Source organism: Caretta caretta, chromosome 8 (assembly GCF_965140235.1).
Source record: "Caretta caretta isolate rCarCar2 chromosome 8, rCarCar1.hap1, whole genome shotgun sequence".
In the NCBI taxonomy this organism is placed as follows: Eukaryota; Metazoa; Chordata; order Testudines; family Cheloniidae; genus Caretta; species Caretta caretta.
The window spans coordinates 80,051,995-80,064,106 of record NC_134213.1 but is presented as its reverse complement, the minus strand read 5'-3'; the positions used below and the strand labels follow the sequence as shown (position 1 = coordinate 80,064,106).

At 41.7% G+C, this 12,112-nt stretch overlaps 1 protein-coding gene across 2 annotated transcripts; it reads right to left on the bottom strand.

Annotated features, from left to right (window-relative positions):
• Nucleotides 1-1,173: 1,173 nt before the first annotated feature.
• Nucleotides 1,174-11,206, bottom strand: CTBS (chitobiase). Of its 2 annotated transcripts, XR_012669708.1 has the most exons (8): nucleotides 10,754-11,206; nucleotides 9,282-9,420; nucleotides 8,130-8,338; nucleotides 7,081-7,252; nucleotides 4,774-4,871; nucleotides 3,593-3,786; nucleotides 3,024-3,185; nucleotides 1,671-1,808 (listed from the first exon to the last, which is right to left on the bottom strand). XR_012669708.1 is itself a non-coding variant. In XM_048862459.2 (7 exons), the coding sequence occupies exons 1-7, from the start codon at nucleotides 10,901-10,903 to the stop codon at nucleotides 1,623-1,625; spliced, it is 1,116 nt and encodes a 371-aa protein (XP_048718416.2). In that variant the 5' UTR covers nucleotides 10,904-11,201; the 3' UTR covers nucleotides 1,174-1,622. The 2 variants fall into 2 exon arrangements, 1 of the variants encoding a protein (XP_048718416.2); XM_048862459.2 differs by lacking the exon at nucleotides 3,593-3,786 and having other exon boundaries at nucleotides 1,174-1,808; nucleotides 10,754-11,201.
• Between the last annotated feature and the right edge of the window lie 906 nt (nucleotides 11,207-12,112).

Sequence of the window (12,112 nt, the reverse complement as noted above, 5' to 3'; positions counted from 1 at the left end):
GGGTGAAAGCTGGAGGCATGCAGGTAGGAATAGCGGTCAGTAGGTTTCCGGTATAGGGTACAGTTTACAGGGTACAGGGTATAGGGTACAGTTTAGTAGATCATTTATTTATGAAATAATCCTTGAAACATTAAAAAACAAATATTGTATTTTGCTTCTAGGAAGATGAAAGTGCCATGAATTGTTCTTTTGCCTCAGCCTTAATATTTCCTTTCCATTTTAACAAAACTTCACTGAAATATGCACGTGAGCACACACGCACACTCGCTCTCTATAAATGTTTCCAAACATCTTAATATTTCATTCAAAATTCCCCTGGCACAATGAATCATCATCAGAAAATATTTGGACTAACCTGAGATTCTCATTCTGAATATTTTCATATTTTATAAGCAACTAGAAATGAATATAGGGTCCTTTTATTCAGCCTGAGTTTTGTGTAAAGAAATGTGAAAAACACCATGCTAGATCAAGGAATCTATCCTCTTAGTTGTCAGGAATCACAGCACTTAAAGACGAAAACATCTATTAGATTATCCAATCCATTTCTCTACTGATACAGAATTGTTCTCTCCGCAAGATCTACATAAAATTGACCTAAAGACAGATTTTTTCAGGGTACCATGTTATAGCCAAATTCTAACCTCACTTTTATCCATACAACCCCTTTAACTTGAACACAAACATGATTTATCCACACAGACAAGATCAAACCACAATATAGCACAAATGAAGCACTAGCACGAATAAATACTGTGCCCCAAAACAGATTCCAATGTGTAGCTGGGCACCTTTTCTGCAAAAAAAGTGTTAAACTAGCCAATATGTGTGCATATGTTTCCCATAGCTAGTAGTACCAGTTACTGACATGAAGGATGAGGCGAATAAACCTCTACATACTTAGAGAACATCATCCATTCCTCTGATTTTGAATTAAAAGCACCATGTAGACTTTACACTAGCATCAGAAATTACAGCAGTATGGTGACTACAATTATCTAGTTCAAAAATGTAGACACTTAAAAATGCTAATTATGAAATCAATGTGTTCAGACAAGTCATAAGAAATGCTTATCATCATATACACTTTAGAATGTTGCTTTGAGAAAAATGGGCTCTCTTTGGCCAAGGTTTTCTGGCTTTTGAAGAAGTTGTAAAAAAAACCTCACAATGTTATGTAAACATAAAAAGAATATTTAATTCTTCAGTTTCACTGGCAACAAAGCTAAATGCTACAAATAATTAAAACCTTCTCAACCTTTACAGAATAAAGAACAGTAATTGGTTATGTTAAAGCATTTGTGTTGAGCAGAGCACCTCATTCTCATATGCTCTCTTTTAAATGGTTCAACATACATATGTTGTTAATATATATTATGAGCGTCAAGTTCAAGGTCTGATGCAGTTATGAAAGTTGTGAAAATGAGAATAACCAGAACCTGTTAAAACAGTGTTAATGCAATGTTAAATACTTTCTAAGGTATAAAGCACAGACTGACAAGATGAAGTTTTGCTTGTAACCAGTGCATGCTTGCAAGAAGGCATAAGACAGTATATTAGCCATAACAACTACCAATTAATTTTCTATATTCTAAATCCAGAGGTAGTGTTCACTATAGTTGCTATGGTCTCAAGGCTCGCCACATTGCTTCAGTCTGCTGCTCTGCTACAGAACTTCTGGAGTAGTCAAGACAATTTCCATTCCACATGCCAATACCCCTTAAACCACGTTTCTTTGCAAACGCTGCCTTCAGGGAAATGCTCTGCGGATTATCGTACCATACTTGATGAAAATGACCAAGAGAGTCCTATAAAAAGTTCATCGGACATTTGTGTTAGCATATATTAACACTGTATACAAAGAGGTCAAATGCAATGAATCAAAACTATAATTATAAATGAAGTAAAAACTCAGATGAATAAAATATGTACAGTGCTTTTGCAGACTTACATTTAAAAGCTCTACAAACAAGACAATCTAAAATTCCCTTTCCAAAAGTGCAAAGAAGCTACTTAAAAGGATGTGTGTGTGTGGTTTAAAACAAAAACAAAACAAAAAAACCCCACAACTCCAGCTATCTTTCTTCTACAATGCACAGACCAATAAACATCTCTGCTTTCTTACTAGTATTTTTCTCTGATCTCCAGACAAGCAACCACAAATGAGTTACAAAGATGTTTGTATTAATTTTGGTTAAATGAGATGACTAGATCTGTGTGTATTTTATTGATAAATTTAATTTAAAAAGCTGATAATATCAAAGGCTTGGGCTAGGATTTCAATCGTGCAGTCTAATCTAGTAAATGAAATTCAGTCACAGAGTATGTGTTTTTGTTCCTAGCAATAAACATAGGTTTAGAGAAAGTTATGGAATTTTGCTAAATAAAAATTATATTGCTTTCAGCTGGTGATGACTTTTAAGAGCTTTTAGTCAGTCATCAGTGCACTAAAGTTATACAAAATTTAATACCAGGTAACTGACAATCCATCACCGAAGGAACCATAAGAAATATTTACAGCTTTATAAGTGCACACCAATAATATATGGGCTCAGTCTTCCACTGCATCCAGATGGAGTTTGGACACAGTGAAGAGGGGACACCAAAGGGAGACAGTTGCAGCTCCCTGATCTTGTGCCACCCAGCACCAGCCGCAATTAAGAGCGGCTGGGATCCTGTTTTAACTTACATCACTGGCATAAGGTTCCTTAGGGGCCTTATGACAAGGGAGGATGGGCATAGTGGAACTCTGTCCTACCAAACCCCCTTCCTGGCATCATATGCATCCTCCCTCTCAATGAAGAGGTGGGAGGCTAGTGCAGGAGCCAGCTCTGCCACTTTTGCCAGCATTATGCCAATGGAGTGTTCCCCTGCACAAGTTAAGCTGGAATCCATCCACTCTGCAACACATAAGCATCCAAAGTGGATAGATCACACCTGAGAATCTAGCTTTTATGAGAACAGAACTAAGGTTCATGTACATTTAGTCCACAGCTCAAATGTTTGTCTAGGAAACTGCTTACCTTATATTCATAATATGGAGCCTTCTGCTCCTCATCCCACAGGCTCCCAGAAATAGAACTATTCACCTGCTTCATTATTGTTCCATAGGTGACCTGACGCCCTGCAGCATCACTGCATGGAGCCCCTCGGAAAGGAATATTTGGGAGGGAACAAACATGATCCTGAAAAAACAGGGAGTTCTGGTTCATGTTTCTTGGATTTATTAAACCCTTCAGAAGGGATAAGCCTGGAAGAAAGTCAGAAAGAGGCACCTGCCAAAAATAACTAAATATTCACACCAGATATGGATTACTATCTGTTTCAATAAAATGTAGAGAAAGAAGTAAGTTCAATTTCATTTAATTGAAATGAGTAACTTCCAGCTCCTCATACTGGTCTACTGTAGGAAACAACACTAATATTCACTTTATATTATTTGTGTAATAAAATAAAATAATTAATTAAATAAATACATAACAAAACTCCTCAATAATATTTTGTACTTGTAGCCCCCTTGCTAATTTGGGGGTTTCAGAGAAAGAGGAGCAGAGGCACAGACTAGATCTTCAACTGACAGTGCTTGACTCACCTATGCTTGAGCCCCAGTGTCTGTAGGGGCTGGCCCAGGAACCTGACTGACATGCCTGGACAATCAACTGCAGGTCCCAGAGAGCCTTCATATGCCTGGACCACATGACTGAACATGGCAGGGACCATGTGAGGAGGGAGAGCTGATTTCAGGAAGTCATGTTGGAAGAGAAGCAGCCTCAAGAGAGCGTCTCTCTGCAGTAGAAGGGGAGATGGCTATTTTGACTCTCCCTATCAGAGGGCCTGAGACTGACCTGGAGCCCCTAGCTCCAACAACAGAGAGACCAATCCCAAGATTCTGCTGCACCAGTGAGCACTGAAAGCCAGCAGAACACAACAGTCAGGGCTCAAGGCCACCAGGGACTCCATTCAACTGAAAGGCAGGACTATCAGTTTCCCAGGAATGGATACCAGCCATCCACATCAAACTCCAGTCCCTCCACCCCCAAGATAAGGCCTCTAAGGAGCACTGGTGGTGGCGGGGGAAGAGGGAATTGTCATATCAATTTAGTTTGTGGGCTTTTATTTGCAGGATTTGGGTTATTATTTAACGTCTTTGATTCCTTTTCCTGTTGTCTTCCCCTTCCTTTTAATTTACCGCTATCCTTTCCAGGAATTAAATGCTATTTATGTAATTCCTTGATTTATTGTACCCATAAATTATAATGTCCTAGAGGTCACAGGGTTGATTACGGATTTACGCACCTGGACACAGGATGGAGGCACCAAGCACTAAGAACTCAGGAACCACTGGTCCTAAAGGGGGTCACCAAATCCCTGTAGAGGGATAAGAGGCTCCACTACCTTCAGAAGGGATCAGGCTGCCCCACAAGAGGGAGCTACATACTTATATAGCTCTTTTCATCCAAAGATTTCAAAGCACTTTTGGGTATCCAAGTATCATCATCTTAATTTTACAGAGGAGGAAAGGGAGGCACAGAGGTAGAATGACTTGCCTGGCATCACACAGTAAGTTACTGGCAGAACCAACTAGAACACGGATATCTTAAGTCCCTGTCCTGTGCTCTTATCTTAGAGACCACACAGTTTTTGCACTTCCTAACTGTAAAAAAAAAAAAACCACAAAAAATAAATTAAAAAAACCCTACCAAAACTTATATAGCATATCATAGAAAAAAAAATATCAAAAACACAGCTATGATAGAACTGCCTTAATCTTACCTTAGACAAATCCAGACATCTATAATCATAGCCATACCAGGGAACACCCATCACAAGCTTCTTTGGCTCAATGCTCATGTTAATGTAATCATCATATCCTAATTTAAAAGAAAATATGAATTTACATGCATACTTCTTTTTTCTGCTGTATATATTTACTAACTTGCCAATGTAATATAAGGTAATGAAGTTAATGCAAATCCATAAGGGTTTATGGAAAACAGACCCTGTCAAACAAACTTGATATCTTTTTTGATGAGATTACCAGTTTGGTTGATAAAAGATAACAGTGTTGTCATAAGACTTCGGTAAGGTGTGTCACTTGATATATACCACATTTTGATAAAACACCCAGAATGATATAAAATTAACATGGCACACATTAAATGGATTAAAAACTTGCTAACTGATAGGTATTAAAAATGCGTAACTACACATGGGAAATCGCTTTGGAGTTGGTCTGTCTCCAGTGGGGTTCTGCAGGGATTGTTTCTTAGCCCTACACTAAGAACATAACTGTTTACCATTTTTACCAATGACCTGGAAGAAAACATACCATCATAAATGATAAAGTTTACAGATGACACAAAAATTAAGGGAAACAGTAATGAAGGAGGACAGATCACTGATTCAGAGCAATCTGAAACGTTTGGTAAACTATGCACAAGCAAACGGTGTGTGTTAATACAGATAAATGTAAATGTATACATCTAGGAACTAACAATGCAGGCCACACTTACAGGACAGGGGACTCTATTCCGGAAGGCAGTGACTTTGAAAAAGATTTGGGGGTCATGGTGGATAATCAGCTCAATATGAGCTCCTAATGTGACGCTGTGACCAAAAGAGCTAATGTGATCCTGAGATGCATAAAAAGGAGAATCTCAAGTAGAAATAGAAAGGCTATTTTACCTCTATATTTGGCAATCATGTAACTGCTGCTGGAATACTATGTCCAATTCTGGTGCCCACAACTGAAGAAAGATATTGATAAATTGCAGAGGGTTCAGAGAAGAGCCATGAGAATGATTAAAAGATTAGAAAAAAATAGTGATAAACTTATAGTGATAGACTGAGCTCCGAAGAGAAGGTTAAGTGGTGACTTCACAACGGTCCGTTAAGTATCTACATGGGGAACAAATATTTGATAATAGATTCTTCAAACTAGCAGAGAAAGGTATAACACGATCCAATAGCTTAAAGTTGAAGCAAGACAAATTCAGACTAGAAATAAGGCATAATTTATTTATTTATTTATTTATTTTTTAAACAGCAAGAATAACTAACCACTGGAACAATTTACCAAGGGTCTCCATTGCTGATAATTTTAAAATTAAGACTGGATGTTTTTCTTAAAGATACGTTCCAGTCATTACTCTGGGGAAGTTATATGGCCTGTGTGATACAGGAGGTTATAATGATCCCTTCTGGCCTTAGAATCTATACCTAGAGCAGATTTCTCAACACTAATGAAGCAAAGGTTATCAAGGCAGATAAATACATCTACAACCCTCTTTCCAATGTAATTCCTTTGGTATAACATCCTTTTACTGTTTGATCTACAATATGATTAATTTATTAATAAAGAAATCATATAAAATTAAGTACTAAAAAGACTCAAGTATTAACTATCTGCAAGACATTAGGAAGCTCCAGGGAAGTGCACCAATTAGCTTTCACAGCCATGCTTTCATATGATACCCTGGCCAGCGAGGAAAAACAAAGGGCGTTTCAGTATATGCAGAAAGCTGCCAACATTATTGAAATATGAATTCTAAATACAAGAAAGTTCTACATGATGCACAGAAAGGAAAGATAAAGTTTAACAGCAGAATAAAGCAGTTCAAGATGTTTCAGTAGCTGACAACCTGAGCAGTTGTAGGGTGACAAACTGTATGAGCCATTAAGCTGATGTGGAACCCTGCACATTTAAATCATTTTCAGTCAAGAAAGAAGTTAAATGGGTGCAGGTGCAGCCTTAGGTAGGTGCCATTTGTGCCTATGCCCTAATCCAACTCTTGCCCATGGGTGTACCTGAATCCCACTGAGGGTGACATATAGAATTCAGGTGTCAAATAGCACATGACTGCTCTATGTCCATCCATGGTGCCACAAAAATCTGAGGTACCTATTCCCTCAATGTGAAAACAGTTCTCTTAGTAGATTTTAGTAATATCAAAGGCTTCAAGAAAACAAATAATGCAATCAAAAGGCATTTAATATATTTTAGGAAAAAGGTGTCCTCTTCCAATAATGCATTTTAAAAGAGAAATGTGCCAGCTGCTAACATTATTGACTGATTCTTACCATCTAAGGTCTGACTGTAGGGAGCATTGGCTCTTGCAATACATCCTGTCCAGACCTGACTCTGCTCATCATAAGACATCACGAACAAGAAATCACAGGCATCTGCAATCCCACTGTAGTTGTAGCATCTTTTGTCTATGCATGCTGGAGACCAAGCCACATCAAAGGTGACCTGACAGACAAAACCACAACTTTAAATCTAGTGTGGAATTCATATATTTTATTGCTTTGCTGTTTTGTAAAGCAGAGCTATGTAAACTTTAGTGGGATGTTTTCAAAATGCTGCGCTGTTCGATACCCATGGATTGTAAGAGGAACTGTAATATTTCTGAGTTTTCAGAGCAAATCTGCCTTTACAACTATAAAATTAATATGCATAAAAGGAGCACAGTCAAGACTAGTGGGCCCAAAATCTGATTCACCTTTTTTTAAAATATGTCTGCAAAGTCTTCTGTGTGTGTGTGTAATTTAATACACACACAAAAATAGAATTACGAACTATGACCAATGATAATCTATTTAAGAACATGACAGAGAACAGGCAAAGGATAAAGATAAATCTTTTCAAAGGAAATCTTTAACATCTTTGATTCCTTTGCCTGTTAAATCCTGCTAAAGATTTATCAAGTTTTTCCTCACATCATGCTGAAATTATCAGTATTTTCAAAGTTTCATTAAGTCATACCAACAACAACATAAAAGTGATTTACCTTTGGCAGCCAATACACCAAAAAGGTCTATAATGAAAATACTGTCAATCCCAGCAAAATTGCTTCTATTTTAATATTTGAGTTCCTTAAAGGATGCATTTTCAATTATCCTTCAGAGAAAAAGAATACAGCCATTTTTGTTCTGTTTGTACAACACCTAGCTCAATAAGGAGCTTATATATGACCATAATAATATATATAATACAATGTACACTTGGGAAACAGTGCCAGTGGCTTGCACAGAATTTTACAGACAAGTGCTCTTTACATTATGGAATAAATTGCGAGGACATCACAGATTTAAAATCTATCATTTTATAAAATAAATTTTGTTTTCACCTGTGATCCTGGAATTTCTCTATGAAAAGCATCAGTAGTTTCTTTAACCAGAGCCGTTAATGCATAGTATTCAGGTGACATCTCACGAACTTCTTGCTCTATGTCTATATTAATTCCATCCATATACTGCTTTTTGGCCAGGTCCACCTGTTGAGCTATCCAGGCTGTTCTGTTAGCAGAGTCAATAATTTCCTTCACAGGTACATCTCCTAAACAAGAAATCTTAATAAATTACCACTTATTTGAATAATGGTAGATATTGGGGCTGGGGGGGAATCCTATTCTGCCATATACTTCATTTCCATGCTCCATGTGGACTGTATAGTGGAGACCAATTCAAGTGTGGGGTAGTTTGGTATTTTTTTGGTACAGTTTCCTTGGGAGATCATACTATGCTGTGAGATTATTCCTGAATTTTTCTTTGTAGTTTCATCCCACTACTTCTGGTTATTCCTTCTTTAGCCACTGTGAACAATTGCTCTCCCTTCCTCGAAGCCAACACCTTTCTGATACTTCCAGACATAGTGACACACGCTTCTTGTTTCTTTTAACCTTTCCTTTTAAGCGATCCCTCTTTCTTCCCATATCTTTGTTGCCTTTCTGTCTTTTTTGTAATGAGAAGTCCAGAACTCTGTGTACAACCTGTAAGTATGGCCACAAATGAAGGATTTCATATATAAAATAAACCCCAAATATGAACAGCATTTTCAGCCTCATAGGTATTACACTTTTTTTTTTAAACATTTAATACTTTACACACTCCTTCCTCCTAGTATATATTTGGGGCTATTCTTGTCCAAGAACCTTGAAGATTGATTATAGCTCTTTAATTCAACATTTGTTTTTTAAGTATTATACAAACACATGGAGCAGAGACCTGGCACAGGTCCTGCCTATGCTTTTCCTCTTCCCATTTCTTCCTCTCCATTCCCACGTGACTTCTACTGGTCTCTTTCCCAGTAGATCCTTTATTTTGCTGACACTGAAGTAGTTTTGTTACTATTGGGGCAGAAAGAATTGGAGTTTTGCCTGTTTTATACTTTTTTTAAAAATTCTGGGTGGTAGTGTATTATGGCCCTTTGCAAAAGGAGGTATATTATTCCCTTATAAATTTAATACATAAATGCCCACATTTCCCTAACTGTAACCAACCTTTTAGTACTACCCTGGCTCCTTTAGAATGAGCATAACACAATAGCTCAGGGTCATACTTTCCAAAAGCTGCCACAGTTGTAATCTGTGACCAATCATAGAACTTCCAAGATTTTCTTCCAACATCAAACACAAAGACCTGCAAAAGCAGAACAAAAAGTAAGCGACTGGAAGCACACCAAATGTCAAACTCTCATGACAGTTTAATTTAAATTAGAGCTGCGTCATTCCTTTCCCTTGCATCCCAAATACATTCTAGGTAGAGTAAAAAGTTAAATTATTCATGCTTCTTGAAAGCCAGCTTGTCCTTTACAGATCTAGTGCCTGCCAAATTCAATAGCTGACTGGTCTCAAAACGCAAACAAACTGGCAGGAGCTTTGACAGGATTCAACATCATTTCCCAGTAATTCATGCTGACCCAGTTTATACATTTTTTGTCAAACAGAAGCTGCCAGATCAAATAAACCTACCCTAACTGATTAGATTCATTTAAACAGTTTGCTAATGAACTAATTTAGACTCATTTAAAACTTCAGGAAGGTCGTCGTGGATTACAACTCATTTTATTCTATTAAAAACAAGACTGTTTTGATTTAATGGGCTGGATTTTGTAAGAGGTTGAATAAATCATCCCCGTAATTTAACAGTAGACCAACATTTGAGGGTCTACTCTAATCAATTTTCAAAGTTTCATATGTAAAGTTGTAATGACCAGAAAGATACATCAGAGCCCAAAAAAAGAAGCAACCGATTAGCCATGAACACCTGAGTAATAAAGACAACAAAATAGCTCACTCCCCAACTCGAGCTTCTGCCTTAAGAGGAGTCACAATTCATATGTACTTTAGCCTCAACTTTTCAGCTCGCTGGCACTGCCAGGGTGGTACACAGAGTCCCCGGCCATAACCGACCCCTTAAAAGGACAGTCAAATGCCCTGGAAGAGCTGCGGCCGGCGGGACTTTGCTTCGAAGGCGCCAGCCCGCCCATGTCTCCAAGCCCTGACGAGCCATTGCGGGAGCTGGCTGGGGCAGGCGGGCGGTGCTCAGGAGCCCCTCCCAGCCCCTCCGTAGCCATGCGACACGCCGCGAAGCTGAGGGCTCGCAGGCAGCCCGCGTGGGAGGGGTCTGGCGGTGGGGCTGGGGCGGACCCGGAGCGAATCCGAGACTCTCCGCCAGGGAATGGGGCGGCAAGGACGGCACGACGCCGCCCGCCAGGCCCATGCATCGGGGGTGGCACGGGGCAGCCCGTAGAGCGGCTGTAGGCCCCAGCCAGGGCCAGGCCACTGCACTGTGGCCCGGGACCGGCAGGCGCCAGGGTGGGAGGCGAGAAGGGCCGCACCGGTGAGCTGAGGAGGCTGAGGCGCGCAGCGCGGACCGGACGCGAGGCCCTCTGGGGGAGGCCGCAGGGCCTCGAGACGGGCAGCCCCGTTCCCAATCCCAGAGCCCCTTGCGGCGCTCGGTGACGGGATACCTCGAACTCCCGGGCGCCGGCGATGGGGCGACAGAGCGCGGGCTCGCGGCAGGGGCACGCGCCGCTGCTCCAGCCCAGGCGCAGGAGCGCGAGAAGGAGAACAGGGCAGCCGCGGGACGTGCACGCGCCGGCCCGCAACAGCCGCCTCATGCTGAGCACTCTCGCTACGTCACCCTTCCCTGATCCGGGCACGCGGCAGCCGCTGCCGGGTCTCAGCTGGGAGCCGCGCTTCCGCCTCGACTCCCGCTACGGGAACGGGAGCGGGCCAATCCTCCCGCTCTCGCTGCTGGCCACGCCCCCAGCAGCGCCAGGGGTCCCAGGCAACCCGGCGCCGCCCGCCGGGGACTCGGGCTGACGAGACGGGGCGACACCGGCAGCTCTAGGGCTGCTTGGGAGGGGAGGCAGCCCGAGTCCGGGCTTCGGCTGGAAGCGCGCTGGGGGCGGGGGCGGGTTGTGGGGGAAGCCAGGCTCCCCGCCCCCTAGCGCTCGGCCCGGAGCGGGGCGGCAGGGCGTGTAAATACCGCCCGGGGCCTGGAGACTCAGGGCCGGCCCGTCCGTGACCGACAGCGAGCCCCGCCCTCCTGCGGACCACGTGCCGCTCGCCAGGCCCCCGCCGGCCCAGTGAGCGGCGCTAGAGGTGGGAGCCTGGAGGCCCTTGTGCCTCTGCCAGAGTGTGGCCCGTTATTTCCCCCGCCCCCTTTTAACAGCTGGAGAAACTGAGGCAAAGGGAGCAAGTAGTTTGGCAAAAGGCTCCAGAGAAAGTAGGCGAGAGGGCCACCCCTGGACGGGCTCTCAGCTGTCGCCCGCTCCCTGCTGCCCCCGTCCTTGGTGCCTGGCAATACTGGAGCTGGAGGTATGCCAGGGGGAATCAGGCCCCACGGAGCATTTACTCTAACATAGCCTCGGACTTTGGCTACGTCAGTTATTGGTACCCAAGAGGTCCAGGCCTGCTTTTTACAGGCACTGAAAATATGTAACACAAATGTAAGCCCATAGGAACTGCATGTGCTTAGCACTGATGAAAATGAAGCCTTGGGGTGTGTAAAATTGATTATCCTAAACCTGGGACACACAAAATAGGCTCCAGTCCTGCGATGGGCACTGCATGAGTAGGTGCCTGCACAGTGCCAGTTGCAGGATTGGGCCCTGGAGGCAACTTTTAAAAGTGTAGCTTTACATGACGGCTGAAGGTTGCTGCATAGCGCAATAATATAATGAAGCGTTTTATTTCTCTGTGACAAAATAATTATGTGTAGTCAAAAAATAAACCTGAACAACTGTTTAATTTAAAGTACAAATATTTATTAAGGGTAACCAGAATTGTTTTCAAAATTTTAAAATATTACATTGAGAAATCAT

What these genes read in the sequence shown, in the direction of transcription:
- CTBS (XM_048862459.2), bottom strand. Translation starts at nt 10,903, where the DNA reads ATGAGGCGGCTGTTGCGGGCCGGCGCGTGCACGTCCCGCGGCTGCCCT. An exon ending in AGCCAGGGTAGTACTAAAAG is followed by an intron (nt 8,339 to 9,281) that starts GTTGGTTACAGT and finishes TTTCTTGTTTAG; the next exon opens with GAGATGTACCTGTGAAGGAA. An exon ending in GAGAAATTCCAGGATCACAG is followed by an intron (nt 7,253 to 8,129) that starts GTGAAAACAAAA and finishes TTTGTCTGTCAG; the next exon opens with GTCACCTTTGATGTGGCTTG.